General features: G+C 33.8%; 1 protein-coding gene across 6 annotated transcripts in view; it reads right to left on the minus strand.

The window, feature by feature from the left end:
* Window positions 1-24,404, minus strand: part of AGPS (alkylglycerone phosphate synthase) — a 218,573-nt gene that overhangs the window by 104,816 nt on the left and 89,353 nt on the right. For all 6 annotated transcript variants that reach the window (XR_007454460.1, XR_007454457.1, XR_007454456.1 and 3 more), the window contains exons 12-14: window positions 15,157-15,208; window positions 10,111-10,187; window positions 7,425-7,537 (exon numbers count right to left, since the gene is read on the minus strand). Coding sequence is in view for 1 of the 6 variants with exons in the window: in XM_049615961.1 (XP_049471918.1) it covers window positions 7,425-7,537; window positions 10,111-10,187; window positions 15,157-15,208 (242 nt within the window). In the remaining 5 variants the exon portion in view is untranslated. The remainder of the gene's footprint in view (window positions 1-7,424; window positions 7,538-10,110; window positions 10,188-15,156; window positions 15,209-24,404) is intronic.

The raw sequence follows: 24,404 nt of genomic DNA on the forward strand, positions 1-24,404 counted from the left end.
TGGAGAACAAAAACCTAAAGATACTTTTAATATTTCAGTTTGGTCATTAATTTCAAACTTGCATCCATCAAACTAACAAAACTGACTCATGAACTCAACTACTTCTACCAACATTGACAAAAGTACAGAGAATTAGCCATGAGAAACAAGCTTAAGTAAACTTTAATAATCTTTACAAGCATAACAAGATACTTAAAATACTTATTTTATTCATATATTTTATCCATATATTCATGTGTTACTATAGCCCTATTCATATTTAAAGACGTATAATGATTGACTATATCTTCCAAATACCAAGAAGTTTTCTGAATACCTGGGTACATAGTATATGAAGTATTAGACACACTGTTTATTTTATGAAAATATGAAAAGTATGACAAAACATACTTACACAGAAATATTAAAGTTTATGAAGCAGCATACAGATAAGTACCAGACAAACAGGTAAGGTTTTATTACTATGAACACATCAACTATCCATTTCAATTTGAAAGTAGTTTTATCCACAGAAATTATATTTGGTGATCTAATTAGAACTAATCCCATATAACATATAATTCAGTCCAAGCACTTTGCTTTGTGAAAGTCATTCTTATGTTAAAAGACTAAAAATGATTATTGATTTTACTACCTTCAGTAAAGAGCTTTTTAAAAAAAATTTTTTTAACGTTTATTTTTGAGACAGAGAGAGACAGAGCATGAACGGGGGAGGGTCAGAGAGAGAGGGAGACACAGAATCTGAAACAGACTCCAGGCTCTGAGCGGTCAGCACAGAGTCCGACGCGGGGCTCGAATTCACGGACTGCGAGATCATGACCTGAGCTGAAGTCAGACGCTTAACCGACTGAGCCACCCAGGTGCCCCCAGTAAAGAGCTTTTAATTTTGCTTGTTCTCATCATCAGGCAGAAATTAAATTTTAACTATTCTTAGTCAACTAAAGAAAACTTACCACAAACTCCCAAAGTATCTACCAAAAAAAAAAAATCCCTCAATAAAACCAGATAGAAAACTGTGACTTTCTTGGGTCATAATGGATGGTTAACTTCCATGCCTCTCCCCTCAGTACCCTAATTGCTCCTCCTTCGTCTCAGTATGCTGAACCCTTAACCATGGTGTTGCCCAAGACTCGGGTCTTGAGCCTCTGTTAGTTACACCTCTTCCGGAAAAATCATTTTTCTTATTACTTCGGTTAACACCTATGGTGAAGTTCTTCCTTCCCCTGAAGTTTTGCTTGGATTTGGCAGTAAGTAAACATAGTAAGTGAACAACATAGATGTGCCCTTGTGCTATACAAATAATGTAAGGCAACTGTAGGCTAGGATGTATAGGCCAAATCAGATATCCTTATAGCTGCATACACACGAATCAGTATCACCCAGAGAAGTGGCAAACACTTGATGGAAGCGGCTCTAGTCTAGAACCACTTGCAGATGGGGTGCAAAGAGATGAAACGAGGGATTGTTCGTATTAGTAGAATGTTAATGAGCAAAGAAGACAGAACCTAGGTCAAGCAGTTGCGAGTGAAAAGTAAGAAGCAACAATATAATTCTGGGTTGGATACAAATGGATTTGAGGTGAGAGGTAGGAAGTCAAAGTTCCAAAACAAAAAGGCAACTAGTCAGAAAATTGCTGTGGCAAGCACGGGGAGGAAAATATCTGAGCCTATACCTCACATAGACACGAAGCAGTCATATACTGAGTCCAAGAAAGAAAAAGCACTACTGAGCTGGGAAATAGGAACAATTCATTCTGGGCCTAGTGGTAGAAAGAGAGTGAAGACTAGCAAATGGTGCAAGAAACCTGCGCTTGGAATCCTTGAGAAGGTGCATTCTAAGCGGATATTTGGTGAGAAATAACAGATATGAACCTTTAGTAGGCTTCTTTTATATTGGATGAGAAAAAGTCCTTCTTGCAGTTCAAGGTCAAGCCATTTTTCTTTAGATACTCTTCTAGAATCTCTTGGAGCAGGGAGGGGTGGAGCAAAGGGGTCAGGAGGATCAGTTCCACTTTGGAATTCAGTGTGACAAACCACACAGAAACATGCATTTTCTTATCCCAAACCGGAAGAAATTGATGTCCATTCTAAATTCATAAACCCCAGGGGCGCCTGGGTGGCTCAGTCAGTTGAGCGACCGACTTCGGGTCAGGTCATGATCTCATGGTTTGTGAGTTCGAGCCCCACGTCAGGCTCTGTGCTGAGAGCTCAGAGCCTGGAGCCTACTTCGGATTCTGTGTCTCGCTCTCTCTCTGCCCCTCCCCAACTCATGCTCTGTCTTTCTCGGTCTCAGAAATAAATAAACATTAAAATAATAATAAAAAATAAATAAATAAATAAATAAATAAATAAACCCCAAAGGAGAAGGAAAGTCATTCTGGGCTTGCTTTTCTGAATCATAGGTTTCCCTGCAAATTTAGCTTTTTGTAACTTCTTTCTCACTTATTCTCTGTCTTACATTTTTAACTTTCAGAACTCCATCTTCTAGACAGGATTGCCTTAAAATACAACATGTAAACAATAGTAGGGCATTGAAATTAAATGCTTCTAAGTTGCCAATTACATAGTAGCCACTCCAAAAAGGTATACGAAGATTCAAACTGCTTTACAAACTGCTTTACGCTAAAGTAGCAACATCGATTCCCTACTTTCTGCTCCCCGTCGCAAATTTCAAACATCAATTAACAAGGTTCTTAAATTTAAACCTGTTTCATGAGAAAAGGCTGGGAAGACTAATGAAAGAGGAATGAGAGACAATCTTTTTATATAAAAGAGCCATCTGGTGAACCTAATCACTCTCATGTTGAATTACATTAAACAACTTAAGCACACACTTTAAAAATAACAATAACACATTACCTTAAGTTCTATGGTAAATGTCAGTACATCTGTCATGACTGCTGACAGGGAATGTTTATTCTGTTTAGCTCTTAGAGAAGTTAAAGTATATTACTAGCAAGCATAGATAAACAACCGAAGTATGATTACTCAACATTTGCCTATTATTTTCCACTGGATCATATGTATTCAAAGGTATTTAACAGTGTTAGCGTAGGGGTGGAAGACAAGGAGGAAAATGGCTGAAATGACGCATAAAAATGTCCTAAACTGTTGGGAGTAGTTTATTTAAAAACAATCAATTCAGAGTTAATGAGGGGGTAGAACACAGGATAAAACTAAAGAACAGAAAATAAAGGATAGATTAATAATGCCCTAATTCAAAATAAAATACATGAGCTAAACTAACTTATGAAACTTTAGCAGAAAGGAATTCAGTGGTACTTTCCTCCTTCTAGTTATGTAGAAGAAATCATTGGGAAGCAAGGGTTGGCCCAGTGGCATCGTAAGTAAGAAAAATATGTCTGACGGACTTCCAAGCTGTATTACAAAACTGTAATAATCAAGACCGTATGGTACTGGCACAAAAACAGACACTCAGATCAATGGAACAGAATAGAGAACCCAGAAATGGACACACAAACGTATGGCCAACTAATCTCTGGCAAAGCAGTAAAGAATATCCAATGGAATAAACACAGTCTCTTCAGCAAGTGGTGCTGGGAAAACTGGACAGTGACATGCAGAAAAATGAACCTGGACCACTTTCTTACACCATACACAAAAATAAACTCAAAATGGATTAAAGACCTAAATGTCAGACAGGAAGCCACCAAAATCCTCAAGGAGATCCTCTTTGACCTTGGCCACAGCAACTTCTTACTCAGCATGTCTCCAGAGGCAGGGGAAACAAAAGCAAAAATGAACTATTGGGACCTCATCAAAATAAAAAATTTCTGCACGGTGAAGAAAACAATCAGCAAAACTAAAAGGCAACCAACGGAATGGGAGAAGATATCTGCAAATGACATATCAGATAAAGGGTTAGTATCCAAAATGTATAAACAACTTATCCAACTCAACACCCAAAAAACAAAACATCTAGTGCAGAAATGGGCAAAAGACATGAATAGACACTTCTCCCAAGAAGACATCCAGATGGCCAACTGACACAAGAAAAAATGCTCAATTTCACTCATCATCAGGGAAATACAAATCAAAACCACAATGAGATACCACCTCACACCTGTCAGAATGGCTAACATTAACGACTGGGGCAACAACAGATATTGGCGAGGATGTGGAGAAAGAGGATCTCTCTTGCACTGTTGGCGGGAATGCAAACTGGTGCGGCCACCCTGGAAAACTGTATGGAGGCTCCTCAAAAAATTAAAAATAGAACTATCCTATGGCCCAGCAAATGCACAACTAGGTATTTATCCAAAGGATACAAGGATGCTGTTTTTAAGAGGCACATGCACCCCAATGTTTAGAGCAGCACTATCAACAATAGCCAAAATATGGAAAGAGCCCAAATGTCCATCGATGGATGAATGGATAAAGAAGATGTGGTATAGCTATACAATGGAGTTTTACTCGGCAATCAAAAAGAATGAAATCCTGCCATTTGCAACTATGTAGATGGAACTAGAGAGTATTATGCTAAGTGAAATTAGTCACAAAAAGACAAATATTGTATGACTACACTCATATGAGAAATTTAAGATACAAAACAGATGAACACAAGGGAAGGGAAGCAAAAATAATATAAAAACAGGGAGGGGGACAAAAACATAAGAGACTCTTAAATATGGAGAACAGAGGGTTACTGGAGGGGTTATGGGAGGGGGATGGGCTAAATAGGTAAGGGGCATTAAGGAATCTACTCCTGAAATCATTGTTGCACTATATGCTAACTAACTTGGATGCAAATTTAAAAAATAAATTAAATAGGGGTGTCTGGGTGGCTCAGCGGGTTGAGTGTCCAACTTCAGTTCAGGTCATGGACTCGCGGTTCATGAGTTCGAGCCCCACGTTGGGCTCTGTGCTGACAGCTCAGAGCCTGGGGCCAGCTTCGGATTCTGTGTCTCCCTTTCTCTCTGTTCTTCCCATGCTCGTGCTCTCTCTCTCTCTCTCAAAAATAAAGATTAAAAAAAAGTTAAAAAAAAAGAAAAGAAAAATATTTCTGAATATTTCAGTGATTAGAACCAAGAACTAGTGTGTACAGAGAAACATGAGGAAAACCAAGAGTGCTAGAAAACTACATGGAGATATTTCCAAGTATCAAATCAAAATCAAAATAGCCCTAAGTCATCTAATTACAGCCTGGATTATCAATACAGAAGATTTCTGCAATCTAAATGAAGGAAGACAGGATGAAAGCATATTAAGAAATTATAATTACAACATAACTAGTAAGTAGCAAATAACAATAGCAAAAAAAATGAGACCTCAATCAGAGTCTGAGTTTTAATGCTTTGCTCCTGCTTTAAATAGGTATCTCATTTACTATTTTTAATGGATGAATTTGATATAAGTTTTGTTTGGTATAAACAAATTGCTGGAATTAAATCAAGAGTTCTGGGGCTTCACTATCCGTATCCAGAAAGACCTGGATTCACCTTAAAGAAGTTCATTCTTACTTTTAAGTTGTAAATGTCTGGAATCACTTGAGAAAAACAAGACTTACATTACATGACAAGGGAGTTCATGACAGTTAGTGGCTCAACTTAAAACTGACAAAATGGCTCTAATAAATACCTAAAGATTAAAATATGCTCTTTTAAGGGTGGCACAGCAGTTAGACATATTTGAAATAGAATTTAAAATGTCAGGGAATGACATTCAGTTTCATTAATTCTTTCAACAAATGTTCAGTTAAGTGTCTAGCATATACCAGGCATCAACAGTGATGTCCAAGAAGAGACAGTTGAAGAATTACATCTTACCTCACACAAAAAGGCATTTTGTCATCATCCTACCCCAGTCCAAGAGGAAACGTAGCACATTACTAACTAGTAATGATTTTGTTGGCTACTCTGAATTTTAATTACAATTAGAGGTACTACAAAGTGGAATTTCTCTGCATCTGTATGCATGTGTTGGTGTGTATGCTGGAGGCAAGAAGGGTCCCTGGGGGGACTGAGGTGAAACTAAGCAAATTTAACCTCATATAAAGTGATTCAAATATTATAGCATCCATTTCCCTACAAGTGCTCCTAAATAATTTTGAAGTCCCAATTAAATATTTCAATATATAAAAAAATTTTTAAAGTTTCAGCCTCTAATATTTAAGGCTATAACAGAAATTAAAAGATTTAATTTATATATAAAAGATTTTAATTTAAATCCCCTTATTTCTAATACCATGGATTTTAAGAAAAATGTTTTAAAAATCAAATTATATATATACTTCACATAACTTAGAAACTAAAAAATAGGTACATGTATATTTCAAAAATAAATTCAGAGATTAACCTGAAATCTAAGTCTTCTGGCTATTAAATGAATTTTTATGGCACAATTACTCTTAATTAATTTAGTTAAAAAAATCAGTTAATTCCCAAAAAAGGTACTCTGAGAGAGGAAAAGTAAAAGATTAGTGAATTTCATCTTTTACTAATTCGACTTGCCAATTTCAGAATAAGGTAAGAATAAAACTGAGAGGCTGATTTGCAATACTCAAACACAGTACCAAAGTAAATCAAAACTTAAGCCAAAGATTAGATCTTTTTCTAAGAATTCGGCACTTTAAACACAAAGTTCAGAAAATCCTAAAAATAAAGAGCTGAATATCATAGTGAGAAAAATATATAAAAGTGAGGCATTCTAAAACACAAGGCTACAAATTAAGTGCTCATTTGTTCTCATACATAGCAAAAAAGGGAAACTAAAGTAAATACAAAGAACTCAGATTAAGCATACATACATATTTTAAACTCTGAAATTATAATAAAAGAAGAAGACGACGACGACGACGACTTGTATCCAGGAAACTTAGTTTACGTATTTAAAAAGGGAAGGGAAAAATGTAGTCCTGATAAATGGCATTTTCACTACAGTTCTCATCAATCAATCTCATAATCCATCAAGCAGACAGACAGAAACCACCCAGTCATTATTCAGTTGGTTATATATGTGAAATGTTTTCTGTTTCTTTATACCAGCAGAAAACAGTAAGTGACAAGGGGTGGAGTATAGATAATTTATCAAATTCTTTTGTTTAAAAAATTTCCTTTCACAAACATACTAATAACATGTTTTATATATATATACTATTACCATTAAATAGTAAGATGACTATGATTTTTTTCATATTTTACTCTAGCATAACAAAAGCAAATATTATAAAATTAATGGAAAAATGTAATAAAATATTTAATATATCCTAATATATATGCTTACACAAGTAAGAGCAACATACCAATCAAATTTTCTGCAAATTTTGGAAGTAAACCAACACAACATTTTAAGTTGACTATCATATATTGCTACAAATTTAATCCTTTAGGGGTGCATTAACAACTGCTTACAGATACCAGAATTTTCGATTAACATTCTCTTGGCATTATGAACTTAGAGCCATACCCAAATTTTGCAGCAATGTCATACACTTGTTTTTCATGTTGAAGAACCTTCTCACGGTCCCCCTCAAACAGTAATGTAGCAACAGTTAACTGATTTGGATCAAATCCTTTAAACTACAAAATAAAAAAAAAAAAAAGACATATACTTAGATAGATAGATAGATAAATCTTTTCCTGCAAAACAGTAAATCAAAAACATTTTGCTCTTTTTGTCCTTCTGACCTGGGCTCAAACATACCAACTCTAAAAATCGAGCTTTGGAACTTCACATGTCAATCAAAAAGAATGTTTAATATACCTGTTCAGGTTGTTTATAAACAAAACTACAGAAAATACCTAATTTCAAAGTATGCCATGGTGTCAGTAGAAATGACATATTGATATGTAATATAGCAAATAACTTGTAAGAATTATAACTGCAATAAAGAATCAAATAAAAATACCAAAATAATAGAACATAATGAATTAGCAAGATATAGGATGTAGATAAAAGTAAAAACTAACAGGGACCATTTCTTCTCTTACATACCAACTATAACTTCTTAATAACATTTTCAAAGGAGATCTTACATATAAAATTAAAATGAAAATATCTGAGAATCATAAAAGAAAATATATAACCTCATTAGGAAAATGTGTCTAACATGTTCTAGAATGCCTGAACTAAGTAAATAAATCTGAATTCTTGCTCAAATTAATATACAGATTTATTCCAATTCTGATAGAAACCTTAACGGATTTCCTAAAATGGTGAAGAGTTTTTAAAATTTTTCTATGTTGATAAACAGGTAGGTAATGATGGGTAACAAGAAAAATTCTAAAAACCAAGTAGATTTATAGTAATTAAATCCACTTAATTTTTCAAGAATAAAAACTCATTTTAAAAAAGTGATACCTTTTTTAAAATTCAATTTATTTAAACTAAAAACAAAAACAAAAACAGTTCACCTGCTCCTTCTACCCCTCCACCCCTGAAAACAAAAACAGTTTGCCTTTTTCTCTTACCCTTCACCCCGTCTCTGGCAATCACCAGTCTGTTCTCTGTATCTATGAACTTAGTTTTTTAATATTTTTTTTCTAGATTTTATGTATAAGAGATCATACAGTATTTGACACATTAAAATGGGGTCCACTTCTTGAGTAAGTATATAAGAAGATGTCTTAGACATGACAAATCAATTGTAAGCAAAGTAAGGAAGTTAATGGTGCTGTTACAACTGGTTAGCAATTGGGGGAGCAGAAAGTGAAGTTTAATTCAGATCTTCATCTCACACCATAAAATTGAAATAAATTCAAATAGTAACAAAGATTAAAAATTTTAAATTCATACTTAAGAAAAACCCAAGAGAGAGAAGAAATGGTCCCAATTATAGCTCTGGAGAAAGGGAGACTTTTCTAAGCCTACAAGTAATTAAATAGGGGCGCCTGGGTGGCTCAGTCAGGTAAGCATCTAAACTCTTGATTTCGGCTCCGGTGATGATCTTGCGGTTCATGGGATGAGATCTGCATCCAGCTCTGCACTGACCATCCAGACAACGGGGAGCCTGCTTGGGATTCTGTCTCTCCCTCTCTCTGCAAACCGCCCTCCACTCCGCATGTGTGAGTTCACTCTCTCTCCCTCTCTCTCTCTCTCAAAATAAACAAACATTAAAAAAAAGAAGTGATTAAATAATCACAGAAAAATATATAAAAACTTGAAACTTTTGAACCAAAAAGAAAAACTCTTACTAAAAAAAGAGTCACTTGGGGGCACCTGGGTGGCTCAGTAGGTTAAGTGTCCGACTTCAGCTCAGGTCATGATTGCACAGTTCATGAGTTTGAGCCCTACAATGGGCTCGGTCCAGATAGCTCAGAGCCTGGAGCCTGCTTTGGATTCTGTGTCTCCCTCTCTCTCTGTCCCTCCCCCGATTGTGCCGGCACTTGCTCACTCACTCTCTCTCTCTCTCTCTCAAAATAAATAAATAAATATTAAACGAAATTTAAAAAAAAGGGAGTCACTTGACTCAATTATTTACAACATTTGTAACAAAGGCATCTAGTAATTCCATTATTCAAAGGGTACACAGCAAAGCACCAAGAAAAAAATACCATGAAGCTGCCACCCCTGGCAAAATAATCACATTCAACTACTTCACACAAAAAGTACATCCAGGAAATACAAGGAAATGATTAAGTCTCATTGGAGTTTCAATGAGAAACATTAAAAATACCACTTTTCCCCCTGGATTCAGTAAATCTGAAACAATAAAAACAAAACTCCTACATGAATAGCAAGGATGCAACAAAGAAACAGCACCTGTGTATCATGAGAGTGTAAGCTGGTATAAATAACCCTTTAGAAAAGGAATTCAGTGAAAATTAAAAAAAAAAATCCATACTCTTATTACACTAGATATCGACATCTACTATAAAAAAAATCAAACTATAAAAAATTGTACATGCATGAAACTGTTTAATGTACTGTTATTTTTAGAAACTTCAAATCTGGGGAAAAAATGAAAATTTCCGAAATTAAATGAATAACTGATTTACTCAATAAAATATTTATTCCAACATGAAAAATAATTATTATGAAATTTACATTCATGAAAAAAGATAATAATAGGTACATGTGAAGGGTGAGAAGGCAGGAGACAAAATTAGTATCATAAGCATTTAAAGTTTTGGCATTTAATAAAAATTCTTACCTTTGTAATATAAAACTTTTTTAAGCCATCCAAAAATGATGTAAAAATAGAGGAAACCTGAGGTTTAAGAGCATGACCTAAGAAGAGAAAAGTTCATATTTTAAATTAATAGCAAATTCTGTTTTTCAGAAGATTAAGAGGCTAGTGTAATTTAGTATCCTAAAAAAAGTGAATGTTTCATGACTCCAAATTTTTAAAATCTTCCTATGTTTTATGTATAACATACTGATATTAAGATTTACATCTTTCATCTTTATCTTCTTTCAAAAGTCACAACTATTTGTTTATTAAACCTCTCATTTCTTTTTGAACTCAAATTACCACATGTAATTAATACTACATATAGTTTAGGTTATCTTTCAGTGGTATAGTTTATACATAGTAAAATCACTTCATTAATTTTTATTTCATTAAGAATACCCAATGGTGGCTGGTTTTACTTTTTTTTTTTTTAATTATGCAGAAACCATTCAGAACTATAACCAAATATGGAGTCAATGCCAAGTTTAAGGTTGTTTCTTAATTAATTCCTAATTCTTCCAGAATTCTTGGCATAAAACTAGTAATTGCTTCCTTAATCACACCCAGAGAGTTAAAATTGCCAGAATAACATAAACGGTGTCTCAGAGTCTGTTAAATTAACATCTTTGCCTGCGGATTGAGTTTAATTGAGTGAAAGTCTTTTACTGTTTTCTCATTGTTTTCAGAGCAACTTCTTAACTCCCGTGACTGTTAGGTTTAAGAGTCAGATACATCTGGCTTTAGTGCTATAAGGCCAATTCAGAAAAATGGGGCATACCATTTATATAGAATTTTTATAAAGAATTTTAAAGTCTCTAGTAAATCTGAAATTATCTCCAAGTAAAAAGTTTATTTTTTTAATAAGCTTTAAGATTTGGGGATTTTGTTTGTTTTTAAAGTATAGATCTGTTCTTTAAGATTGGTGCAAATAGCAAACTAGTTTCTTTGGGGGTGAGAGGGTAGATTTCTAGGGGGAAAAGACTATGATTTGTATGTAGTCTTTTTTCCCCCCCATTCTTTTTTTTTTTAAGTTAGATTCTGAATCTGTAATACTTATTGCATTTTTACTGACTACAACAGGAAACTGTGTGATATAAAAGACCAAGTAACATAAGTCTTAACCAGAGATTAAGAGTTAGATATCCATGTTATAACTGAACAAAACAAAAAACAAAGGACAAATGAAGGCCAGATTAGATAGAGATCAACCCAGAAATCTTTTTGAGTACCTGGATCACAAGCAAGATGTTTGGAAAATTTTTTTCTTTTACTGTAATCTGTCAAAAAATGCTTTCCCAACATAATCAGTGCCTTAAGAGATACCATTTCTAACAAGTATAAAGTTAGAAATAACATATCAAAATATTCACTTCCTGTCCTAAATAGAATTCATCTACTTAAACAACTGGAAATACATAAACATAAATGTATGAGTGTGTGAGTTGTGTTCTTGCAAGAAATTGATCCACAATTGATCCTTCTGATCCACACATCTTTACACCATGTATGAGGACTCCGAATGTTACTACACTGATGTGGAATAGTCCTTAAGGGTAAATGTTCGTAACACATGGAAATTCATTTGCACAATTTCCATTAACACTAGTGGGACTTAGTCACCTGTATCCCAAATATGGAGTTGACACATTAGCTCTGAAGAACAATTATTATAAAAGCGATACTAACTTTAAGTGGGTCAGCATTAGTATTAACCTAAGGGAATATTATTATCTTTTACTTATTAAATTAACATTGTCTTTCAAATTAATTACGTTCTAAATATATTCTGACTACTGTGTTTTTATTTTTTATAGTAAATGAAGGAACTAAGTTTTCAGATTTACTAAACAGTATGATTAGTAAATGCTGTGTTGTTACAGTGTTAATTTTAAAATTTTAAATTACTGGGGTGCCTGGTGGCTCAGTCTGTTGAGCGGCCGTTCAGCTCAGGTCATGATCTCACAGTTTGTGAGTTTGAGCCCTGCGTCGGGCTCTGTGCTGACAGCTCAGAGCCTGGAGCTTGTTTTGGATTCTGTGTCTCCCTCTCTGACCAATCCCCCGCTCAACACTCTGTGTCTCTCTCTCTCAAAAATAAACATTAAAAAAATTTTTTTTAATTTAAATTATTTAATAAATATCTACATTTCAAAGAAATGATCTCAAACAGTGGCAAAAGTTTTGGGCCTTGGAGTCCGACAGATTTGGGTTCAACTCCCGCTCTACCACATATGACCTGTGGGCTGAAATATCTAGCCTTTGAGTCATCTCTAAACTGAGAATATTACTTTTAGGGACAGCTGTAAGGAGTATTTGATAAATTGTGCTATTAACATTGTGCTTAGGACTACACTATGTGCTCTCCAAGATTTATTCATCCTCTTTGGCTAAGTAGATGATTAAGTCAATCAACATGTCAGTACCTGTCATATGACAGGTGCAGGGGATATAAAAATGAATAAAAAACATCCCCTAAATTTGACAAAATTTAGTGTTTCAGAGGAAATTCTACAGATCATTTCAATATACTCAATGATACCTATCACTTCAATACACTGAAAACAAATCATTTCAGTATAATGAACTAAGGGTTGTGTCAAGAGGTAGGAATGAAATTTAAAATATTAACATCTAATAATAAGGCTTGTGATTTGTTAAGGAGTATGGTACAAACACTGCCAATAAGCCATATGGCTGGTACAAAGTCCTGGACATCCCTTGCTGTGTTTAGCTGTGTGATCACGGAGCCATGGCAAGATATGTAGATGGCAAGGCTTCAACAGGTAGTGAGAAATCAAAAAGGTTATAGATAGCTGAGAAGCAGGAACAGATCTGTCTTTCCAAAGAATCACTTTGGCGGCGGAAAGGAGACAAGGGTGGAAGGAGACAAAAGATATAGTCAAGATGGAGAGGGTAGAGCCTACCTTAGAGCATGTTCCTAGATACAGCAATGAGAATGTGGAACAGGGATGAGAGATAGCCAGAAGGACATTTTCTTTAAACCTTCATCTTAAATTGCTATATATCCCAATTATAAATAAAATCTAGTCAAATTATAGTTAATTTTACAAAGGTGTTTATGACTATAACTCACTATAATAATAGCATATAAATGGGTAAAATAATTATTAATCAGATACATGGCTCTCTTAAGACCTAGATCTCTAAATGCAGGCCAAAACACAGAAGGCTTGATTTCCATGTGATTTAACTATTTAATTATTTAAAGGATGTACTTATCTTAAACTTTTACCAGTAGTATAGTATTTTGAAAATAATTTACTTAAAGAAATAACAGCTATGACTTAAAAGAATCAAATTTTAAAACTAACTCTTGATATATTATGAACATGACTTCCATAAGCTTCTTTAAAAAAATTATTTTTTCCTGTTTATTTATTTTTGAGAGAGACAGAGTGTGAGAGGGGGAGGGGCAGAGAGAGAGGCAGACACAGAATCCGAAGCAGGCTCCAGGCTCTGAGCTGTCAGCACAGAGGCCAATCTGGAGTTTGAACTCACAAGGCGTGAGATCACAACCTGAGTCGAAGTTGGAACGCTTAATCAACTGAGTCACCCAAGCACCCCTGACTTCTTTCAGCTTCTATACTATATAATCACTCTTCCCTAAATTAAAACCTAAACTACTCTTAAATAGAACAAACAAAAGTCTGCCTATCTTAGCCATTAGTGTTTACTATTGAGCAATCATTCCTATAATTTCAGGGACTGTTCTGAAGATACTTAAATTCTATAAACAAGTTCCAAACTCAATTTCAGCATATGGAAAAAAATATAAAAGCAATAAAATGAGAATTGAAAAGATGATAAACAGAGTCAGAAAGTTTAATACTTTAACGCAAAAAGGGGGAAAAAGAAACATGGTTACCTGCTACTCAATTCTCTACCTGAATATTCTAACAGTACCTTAAAAACAACCCATTGTAATGTCTTTTCCCCCAAATCATCATCTCTCTCCTAGACTGTTCATCAGTCCACCCAGTCAGTCAAATCAGCAATCTTGGAGTTGCCCTCAACCCTTCCGTTTATTGAACCTTCCACATCTAGTTGGCAAACTGAGCTCTGGGAAATCTATGCCTTACTCTCTATCTCCATCGCTGCTTCCTTGATCAAGGCCCCCAAAATTGGCCTCTTGAACCATTTCCACTCCTCTTCCTCGTCTGCACCATTCTACTCCACCCTGCATAATGCTAGCAGAATAGAGCATTCTCAGATGTAAATCCCTTTGCTGACATGGTAAAATCCAAATCGATCCTGCAAAGCCCTACTCCACCCATCCAGCTTCATCTCTTGTAACAACTCTCACCCACCCTCTATTTGAGCCACATCGAACTACTTGAAGTACAAAGATGCCACTGAGGTCTCACAATTTCATATTTTTTTCCGGATGAGTGAACAAATTTGGTAGGAGGGAAGAGGAAAACATCCCAAGCAAACTTCTATTCCCCTTAAGATTTAATGTAAGCATTACCCTCCTTTAAGAAGCCTTTCCTAGGGGAGCCTGAGTGGCTCAGTCAGTTAAGCATCCAACTATAGCCCAGGTCATGATCTCGTGGTTTATGAGTTCGAGCCCTGCATCAGGCTCTGTGCTAACAGCTCAGAGCCCGGAGCCTGCTTCAGATTCTGTGTCTCCCTCTCTCTCTGCCCCTCTCCCACTTGCACTCTGTCTCTCTCTATCTTAAAAAATAAACATTAAAAAAAAAAAAAAAAAAAAAAGCACCTTTCCTGAATCCCCATATTGACATCCAGCAAAATCCAGCAGGTTCAACCATTCCTTCATTTGCACCCAGGGTATCCAGTGCACTCTTCTTTCATAGCATCTCTAACAATCCTGCACTCATTCATTTCTGTAACTGTCTGTCACCATTAGACTAAGGGCTTCCTGAAGGACAGGAACTATGACATTCATCTTCCTAGCTCTGTATTCAGTACTCTTCCTGGCATGTAACAGCTGTTTCACAAATTTTGGGGCTTCATGAGCAGATTTTAAAATGACCATTCCTTACTTACCAAACTGAAACTGTTGGTTGTCCATGAGGCGAATAGATGCAGGAGCACATCTCTATTTTAAAAAGAAAAAATGTGATACAAATTTAATACTGTAAAGAAGCTACACAGGTAGAATGTAAATGCCATCTTTCTGTATGTGACATCAAGAGCTTAGTTCCTAAGAATATATACAGTAAACAAATCTTAACTTTTTATACAATTTTAAGATGATAAAACATCACTGACTTCTATAAAATATTTGGAAGAGAAATCTATATATATAATACACACACATGTATGTTGCCAGATCTTTGTCAGCAACAAGATCTTCTCAATGCCTAGCAAAGATCTATGGAAATACCTAAAAGAAATATTGGGCCTTGAAGTAGATTATTTTAGAACAAAGTAGAAATTTCAAAGACTACAATCAACATTATACCATTTGTGAATTATAATGTATCTTCAGATTCTTATATACTTTTAAAATGAAGAAGATGATGGTAGAATTTTTCTGAGCAAAAACACCTCAAAAAATTATCTGTGATGTCTTCATACATAACTCTAAGAACTGTTGTTTTCCTTTTATCCCTTTCAATAATCCATTTTAAAAAGAAAAACTATCAGTGACCAGAATTCTAAAATCCTTCAAGGCATGAAAATAGCAACAAAATTCTGAAGGGTAACATTATGTATCTAGAACTGCACCAGTGTTAAATTTAATCTAGTCACCACACTAAAAGCTGCAAGGAAAGAAAAATGAGAACAGATAGTCATATAAATTTTGTATGCTGAAATACTACAATACAAACACTAGCAAGATTTAAGTTAGCTACAGCTTTTCCATAGTATTAAAGTGAGCTGCACCCTAACGACAATTTTATTTTCTATGCAAATTTTTAACATGGTTAAACTTCTACCAAGAGGTTGCTTTCACATGACAAAATTTTGACTGTCATAAACTTTTTAAACATTTATCTTCTGCTAATAACATTTATAAATAAAATTTGTATCCATACAACATTAAGATATATGCAGATCATTCAAAAGAACAAAACTTAACACATAACTGCGCATTACAACATTTTTGCTATCATTTACTTTTAATTGAACAAATAATTTTATAAAACCACTCACAATACACATTTTATTTCATCCAACAAAATAACTGAGTAGATTCTTATTTTGAGCACTACACAATTTACTCACCTTTGGTACTAAAGGTGATATTATTCAATCTATATTTTAAAAAGTCACTGCCAAATCTAAAGAAAACAGTATTAGGTAATTTTACATATATACCATAACAATAACCTATTGCCTTACTTTTATAGAATCTTGTGATGTCCAGGTTGTTTTCACATCTCTAATATAAGAAATAACCCATCAGGGTAGCAGAACTGGTGTTATCCCCATTTTTCAGATGAGGACATAAGAACCAGAGAGATTAAAAGACTCGTCTGAGGTCATATGACTGTTAAGCACACAAACTAGGACCAAGATATCTTGACTGCTGGATGAGGAATATTTCAAATAGACCACAAAGCTTCCCAAAAAATCACCTAACACACACATACATACATCACACACACAACACAAAGAGCTTTAAAGTCATACCTGAAACAAAAATTACATGAAAACTATGTGTTATACAGTTATTATACACACACACACACACACACACACACACACACACACACACACAACCTGAGTAATTTCAAATCTTGGTATAAGGGTATCTTTGTAATTAGGCTGTGCTTCTAAAAGCCAAACCAGTTTCCAAAATACTACAGAAAAATCAATTTTCGTAAAATGCTCTTATTCAAACAGGCGTATCAACTTCTAATAACACATATGATGCCTAATTAGACCAAGTTTCTTTTCTGCATGAAATAAACAGTATCATATTACATACATATTTATATGTTTTGGCTTAAGCACACCAGTAACATACGCGAAAGAATTCAGAGCCCTTCTGTCATTCTTAGAAAAAAACAAAAAACAAAAAACGAAACTTTTTTTTTAAGATTTTATTTTTAAGTTCTCTGTACCTAATGTCGAGCTTGAACTCACAATCCTCACTCTACTGACTGAGCCAGCCAAGCACCTACCCTCCCCAAAAACAACTTTTAAACTTGTACCAACAACTTGTAAATTCCATCTCCTACCGTCACCTAGTTTCTACTACCCCTGTACCTATATCAAGTGTTATTAGGGAAAACATTCAGCACAGAGACACATATATCAGAAAATGGGGGAAAGTATGTTTAGTACAATAAATCTGTAGTGGAAATCAATCTCTGAAACAACTAAAATACAATCAATATGCAGGCCTTGATAAAAACTTGGTTTGAAAAGACTATCCATAAAATACATCTTGGGTAACTGAAATGATCTGTTTATAGAATGAACACTGGATGTCATTAAAGAAATTACTGTTGATTTTCTTTGACATGATAATAGTATTGTGGCTGTGAAGAAAAACACCTTTATTTTTAGGAGATGTATGTTTAAATACTTAGAGATCAAGTGCCATGATGTCTGCAACTTAATTTTAAATGGCCCAGAAAACACATACAGAAACATTTAAAACAAACATAAGAAAAAGTCAATTGTTGAATATACAAGATAAACATACAAGTGATCGCCATCCTCTTCTTTCAAAGTTTCTGTATGCTTAAAACTTTCAAATTAAAAAGTTGGAAAAATAAGTAAGGAAGCTTCAGGACACTTGGTACACATAACAACCAATATTCAATAATATTGAATATGATTTTAACTTGATAGCTGAGTCATATAAAGCTGAGTCAGTCATGGACTATTCCTATTTGTACTGAGGCAGAGTAGATGGTTACAGACACTTATCAAATGAGAATAACTACTAACACTTATCAAAAAAGAATAAAAAGCTAAAGAGAATTTGTTTTATGTAGATAATAAATATTAGTTTTCAATACTGGCTTTTTAAAAATGATCAAAATGAAACCACAGCTTTATTAAGTCTCATGTTTTAATAGTGTCATTTTTTAAAAAGTCAGTAAATGAGTATTTTAGTTATCATCACAAGTAAATTCTCATAAGTAAAGCACCCAAATTAAAAAACAGCATCTAGATTGTTTTATGATCCTCTGGCCATTGATTATTTGCAAATCACTGTGCATCATTCTAAAAAAAAAAAAAGCAGAAAAGTCTCTTAGAATTTTATATGAAAACTTGCCAGTATCACTAATTGTAAGTTCCTATAATCGAAAGACCAAAATAATGTTTCTATTCTTAAAAAACAACATTCAATCTGGGTAACACTACCTATGGTTAAGACTACATTATGTTTCAATTGCTATGAAACTAATTTGAAAACCTAAAAATATTTCCTTTAAAAGTTAGAGACATCACAAATTCGGAGAATTTGAGCTCTAAATTCACTCCCATGCTTTTCAATTATACTGAGTATTCCATAGATGAAGAAAGGGGGAAAAGGGTTCTTGAGTTAAAGTGACCCCTAGTGGTATGGGACCAGAAATAACCTGAGAGAGAATAGTTTTACCAAGTAATTTTTTTGGTGGGTTAATAATACATTCAGGGAATTTAAGGAACATCACACAAAAACTGTTTACTCAAAATGGAGTTAATAAAATAACTGATTTATTTCCTACTATGATAAATTTATTTTTACTAGAATATCTGATGTCATCTGACATGTACCCAAGTATACTTTATATACAATAAGTAGTCTGAAAAGAGATGAGAAATTCATTATGGACCTTAAGGAAATATCAATTATTTTTGTTTTACCCAAGCAAAGAAGAAAAAAATAATCACATTGACCTCAAAGCACTAGTACGAGACTGACTAAGTCAAACTGCTGACAATTTCTTCCCTTTAATGATGTTACAACCAGGAATTTAATATATAAACCTGAAAGGTAAATAACAACCACTCTCATTAGTCTTATTTAATTCTGAGTACAATTCTCTTTACTAACAACTTAAAAAAAGCAACAGATCTCTCAATCTAACCATTTTCTCCAAAAAAAAAAAAAGTCCCTATAAGAAACACATCAAAAGATTTCTGCAAAATCTGTTTTTATGGAACTGATTCGTATTTCTTTCTTATCACAGAGAAAACCAGAACTTGCACTGCAGATGTGACACATTATTTGTGAGGGTTTCCCTTAGTTTACTAAATACTAGCAAAAGAAATTCGATATTAACATATCTCAAAAGGCATCAGGATTTCTACTATTCCAACTTCATAAACATAAAATATAAGCAGTGAATGGTAGTCCTGTATCTTTGGTGCCTTGTTTAACACCTTTGAATTGAAAAGGCTTGTTTCTTCAAGAAGTAAATCACACATTCAATGTAGACTCTAGAACGGCCCAAACTCCTAAACCTTGAGTCTATTTTGGAGATAGTCTAGTAACCTCACACTATATCAGAAGCCAAAGCTCCAATACCAAACTCCTTGTACCTAGCCATACAAAAGTTTAAACATATAAAATTTATCATGATATGCAACATCTGTAGTGATTACTAGAAGACAGGAATCATGTCTATTTAACTTACACAATATCCAATATACTTTATTGAATATAAAGTTAAGAGCACACTATCTCACATACGGATAAACAAAAAAATGTTTAAAAAAGGATATGTGAAAAGAATTCTGCTAACTGCAAATTTCTATATATAAAAACTTAAAATGTAGACAGATAATTGGTTCTTCCTCAGAGCTGGTACCACAGATAAAATCAGACAGTATTTAAGGCTATTTGTATAACTGGTTAGTCCTACTGGAAGTCACATACTGGCTTACAGCTACATATTATACAGTAGATATTTCCCTCCATTTATATAAGGGAAGAGCCAATAATGCCAAACGGTCTCTGGTTCATCATTTTCATTTTTCACTTTGTACATGTATAATGACTTGTTCTGAGTAGCTCCTGCTTAAAAGCGTGTCTTGTAACTGTCCTCAAGTTTAACACATTCTGCTGGATCACATAGTAAAGAATCCAATTAATCAAACTTTTGGCTAGGGGCTAGGTTATTTTCTCTGCCTCAGAGGGAGAAAAGCATCACACACACACACACACACACACACACACACACACACACACACGTGCATGCACACACATAATGATTTAAAATAACAATGCCTTTTTCTACACATGACAAATTATTATTTCCAAGAATTACCACTGAATATAAAGCAGTTTTAATTATTTTATAATGTAATTGCTAAACCTAACTCCTTTCAACTTATTTCAACCCCTCCAGGATAAGTCAAGTTTAAGACAGAACAATTCAGAATTGAGACATAATAGTCTGAGGTGTCAAATATGAACTATGTATTTCTTTCCAAATTATGGTCTAAACTCTCTAGAAAAAACAACAACACCCTATCAGTTTAAAACTGTTTAAAATAAAAGTGATGGTAGGTAGAATGGGCCACACCTTGCCAAAAGACAGGGAGAGAAAAACCTCCCTTTTCAATCTGTAATTCTACAAACCTAGTGCTGATACTGAGAAAGACAGTTTTCGGAGGAATGCATACGGAAATGTGCCACACGTACAGTGTTTCCTCTTAATGGAACATATGGTCCTCCCTCAATACTACAGGGCATAACTCTTAAGTTTTTACTGGGAAGGGAAAATCCCAGACTTCAAAAACTGCTCAATTTGAGCTTATTTCAACCCTTTTTCCCTTAAAACTTTATAAAGATATCATTGTTATTTCTAAACAAACAATAAGAGAATAAAATATACCTGAAACTGATATTCTGATTAAAAAACACTATTTCCTCTCACCTGAGAGGCTACAGTAAGAAATCTATTTTCTCAAAGTCTTAAAAATCACTTACTTACCCATCTACTGAGTTAAGTTGGAGATTATACTGGACTGCCATTTATAAGATAGAATCACATTAATCTTCTACTAAATCTTCCTTTCTAGCTCCTCACAAGGCAGTGAAGTATTGAAAGAGGACAATCCTCACGTGGACAAAGATTAGATGAGAGACCTTAGTAGAATCCTTCTGCTGTCAGTATAAAGTTGCTTAATTTATTTCCTTCAGTAAGAATAGTGATGAAAATATACAAAGAGCCCACTTTGCTATTTGTAAACAATCATGTATACTCCTTTCCCAAAGATACATATCCAAAATACAGTTCCCCATTTCAAAAGCAACTTGAGTCTGAAAATACCGTAAAAATGGAAGTGCTATGAAATGACAGTGAGGAATTACAACCAGCCAACTCATTATTCAATCAAGAATTTGGCACAATCATAAACCATGTATCATCTATTTTAATGGATCTTAATTCTCTTCCTATCAGCTGAAATTCCAAATTGCAAATTGAACAACTAGTGCCAAAATCTGATCATTTTCTCAATTTTTCTGCCTGAGAATACTGTTACAAAGCAGGGCAGCACACGTCGTTCCATTCTTGACATATGAGATTTGTACATTCTGTAAACTAATATGTAAATGTCTCTAAGCCATAATACAAGCATTTGCCCATTTCCAGGGCAGGTAAACATTCATAATTATCTATCTGTGCAGAAGTAAAATATATATGTTCCTCAAACAGTGGAATATCTCCAAATCACAGTAACTATTCTTAGCAATTGTTTCATTCATACAAGTAATATTTGAAAATAAAATAGTATCTATCTAGGCTTTTTAATCAGTTTCAAGAAAGACAAACTTTCTAGTCACGTGGTATGTATGCCTTTAAAAACTGTCTATTACCAAGTACACAGGACCAATTTATTAAAAATATAGATTAGAGGGGAGCTTTCCTTTAAGGTCTTTAACCACAGGGTAGCACTTTCTATCAGCTATCACCTTTGTTTATTCCAAACTATATACCCAATACAGTTTTGTGTAGTCAATTTCGATTACAGTCACTGGTGAACATCCAAAGAATTTTTTAAAACGAGTAAAAGCGCAATTTTTACTGACTTATGCAAAGATGAAGGAAAATTTCACCCCCTGCTTTTCATTAGCACAAGTAGTTCTCTATTACTTTCTATCAGGGGCATATATTAAATTGTAACAAAAACTGCATCAGATTATAGCAACTATGTTTAAATCCAATATTTCCATTTTAATAAAATTATAAATTTAGGAGTCTGATACATTTGTACATCATTTCTCATTAATGAAACCTAAGATATATTTACATATTTACAATGCAGAAAAGAGGAAAGCATAAATATGTCTACCTTTACTTCCAAGATCACCTAGCAACATTTTTTCACAAGTCTACTAAATCTGTGTTCTACAGAGTGGAGAGCTTGTGAAGGGGCAGATTTGACCAACATAGACTGAATGTGACCTCATCAAAGATCTTTTGTTGAAAATACATACAAATCAGATAGTTTTATCGATTCTGTAATTATTTTTAAAAATCCAATGTGGCATTCTTGCTTATTTTGCCATAAAATATGGAGACAGCAATAGCCAATTAAAAAGATGTCATATTCAAAACCTGAAAAAGAGAGATACTACGAACTATAAATTTTATGATAAAGCTTTTTTGGGGAGGGGAAATAATCAAGCTTAACAAAGACAGAAACAAAAGTACTTAACACCAAGAATAAATTATAATACAAGGTGAAAACACTTAAAAAAATCATTAAGGGAGATTGAAATTGATAAGAAAATATAATCTAATAATGGGAAATGTTTGGTTTGTTTTGATTTTTAATTGGTGAACTTACAGTAATTTTCTAAACAAAGCAAAACAAACAAACAAAAAACAACATGAAAACTTAGCTTTCTATTCTTCTAGGTTTTAACTCACAGGCAAAACCATAACACTTTGCAATTAGTTCTTTTATTCCTTAACATCTAGGCTATCTTAAATTTGAAATTGTCTTCCTTTGCCTTTAAATGTGGAAGGTTTTAGTGACAAGTATCAGGACACGCTTGAACTTTACTACTCAGTGCTCAGATATCATGTCAGAATAACAAATAGTATTTACTCCTGAAACTTATTTCCACTTCTCCTTTATTCAGTAGTCCTGCTTTTAAATATAATATTTAATATTACATTAAATATATGAAGTATATTGATATTTAATATGTAATGTATATTACATATTTATATATTAAAATAATATTTAAATATTATATCATCTCATTATTTTAGCAAATAGCATAATACTTAACTATATATTCTAGCACCCTAACCATAACATAATATCCCCAAGGTTCTAGGAATTAGGAGCTCTTCTTGTAAAAGTTTCAACTATTAACATTTGTTTTTGCTTTACCACCACCAAACTAACCTGCCAGTAGTTTAAGAATGTTCATTCTAGGACTATACTTCTTTTTTAAATTATTCTCCCACCCAGCAGGAAGACAATCAAGACTAAGGGGCCTATGGTTAAATCTTAATGCAGGAAGCAATTTAACTGATAAGTAACTGAAGCTACCTGGAAATTATAGAAATTATCCTTGTCAACTGTTAGATTAAATGACCATATAGCTGAACCTCCTCAAAGCAGAAAACTAACGGAAAAAATGAATGTCTCAGAAAGCAAAACTGAATATATGAAAGAAAGAACCCTAAAAATGGTAAATATGTGAGTAACTGTGAAATATTTTTGCTTATTTTAAATTTCTTTAAGGCATTTATATCGTAGAATGGTGGGAAGATAAGACTCTTGACCACTTTCCATTTCCGTACTTGAAAGAGTCCACAATGAATATGGAGTATTTGCTGGATATCATTCCTTTGCCTCAGCAGATCCTCGCTTCACTCTGCTCATGATATACCTGGAGGCTGACCTATATGGGTCAGGTTGGAAAGGTCCCTTGCCTCAAGATTCTAGTTGCATATAGCTGATGGGAAGTACTAAAGAACTCCAGGAGTTTGGAGAAAGCAAGAAGAAACAGGCTGCAGTATACTCCCTTGATTTCCTCCCCACTGTGAAATGCTGAAATGAGAATTTTTCACAAACCATTGTAGTTCAAATAATGAACCAAATACCTGAAGAAATGCAAGAATTTCTACACTGATACACAGAATACAGAAATAAAATTACTTGACACGACCTAGTCTTTTAAAAATCCTTAATATTATATCTTTTTTTTAAATAAGGGAACAGAAAATGGGAATTCTTCTTAACTTATAGCTAAATATATGATGTTATATTATGTTATTTAACTTAAGCTATAGCCTAGGTACTATTATAAAACAAAGTAGGGTCTAGTAGTAGCATATTCTAAGTATTGATAAAGTTTGATTACCTATATTTAA

This window comes from Panthera uncia, assembly GCF_023721935.1.
Source record: "Panthera uncia isolate 11264 chromosome C1 unlocalized genomic scaffold, Puncia_PCG_1.0 HiC_scaffold_3, whole genome shotgun sequence".
Taxonomy (NCBI): Eukaryota; Metazoa; Chordata; class Mammalia; order Carnivora; family Felidae; genus Panthera; species Panthera uncia.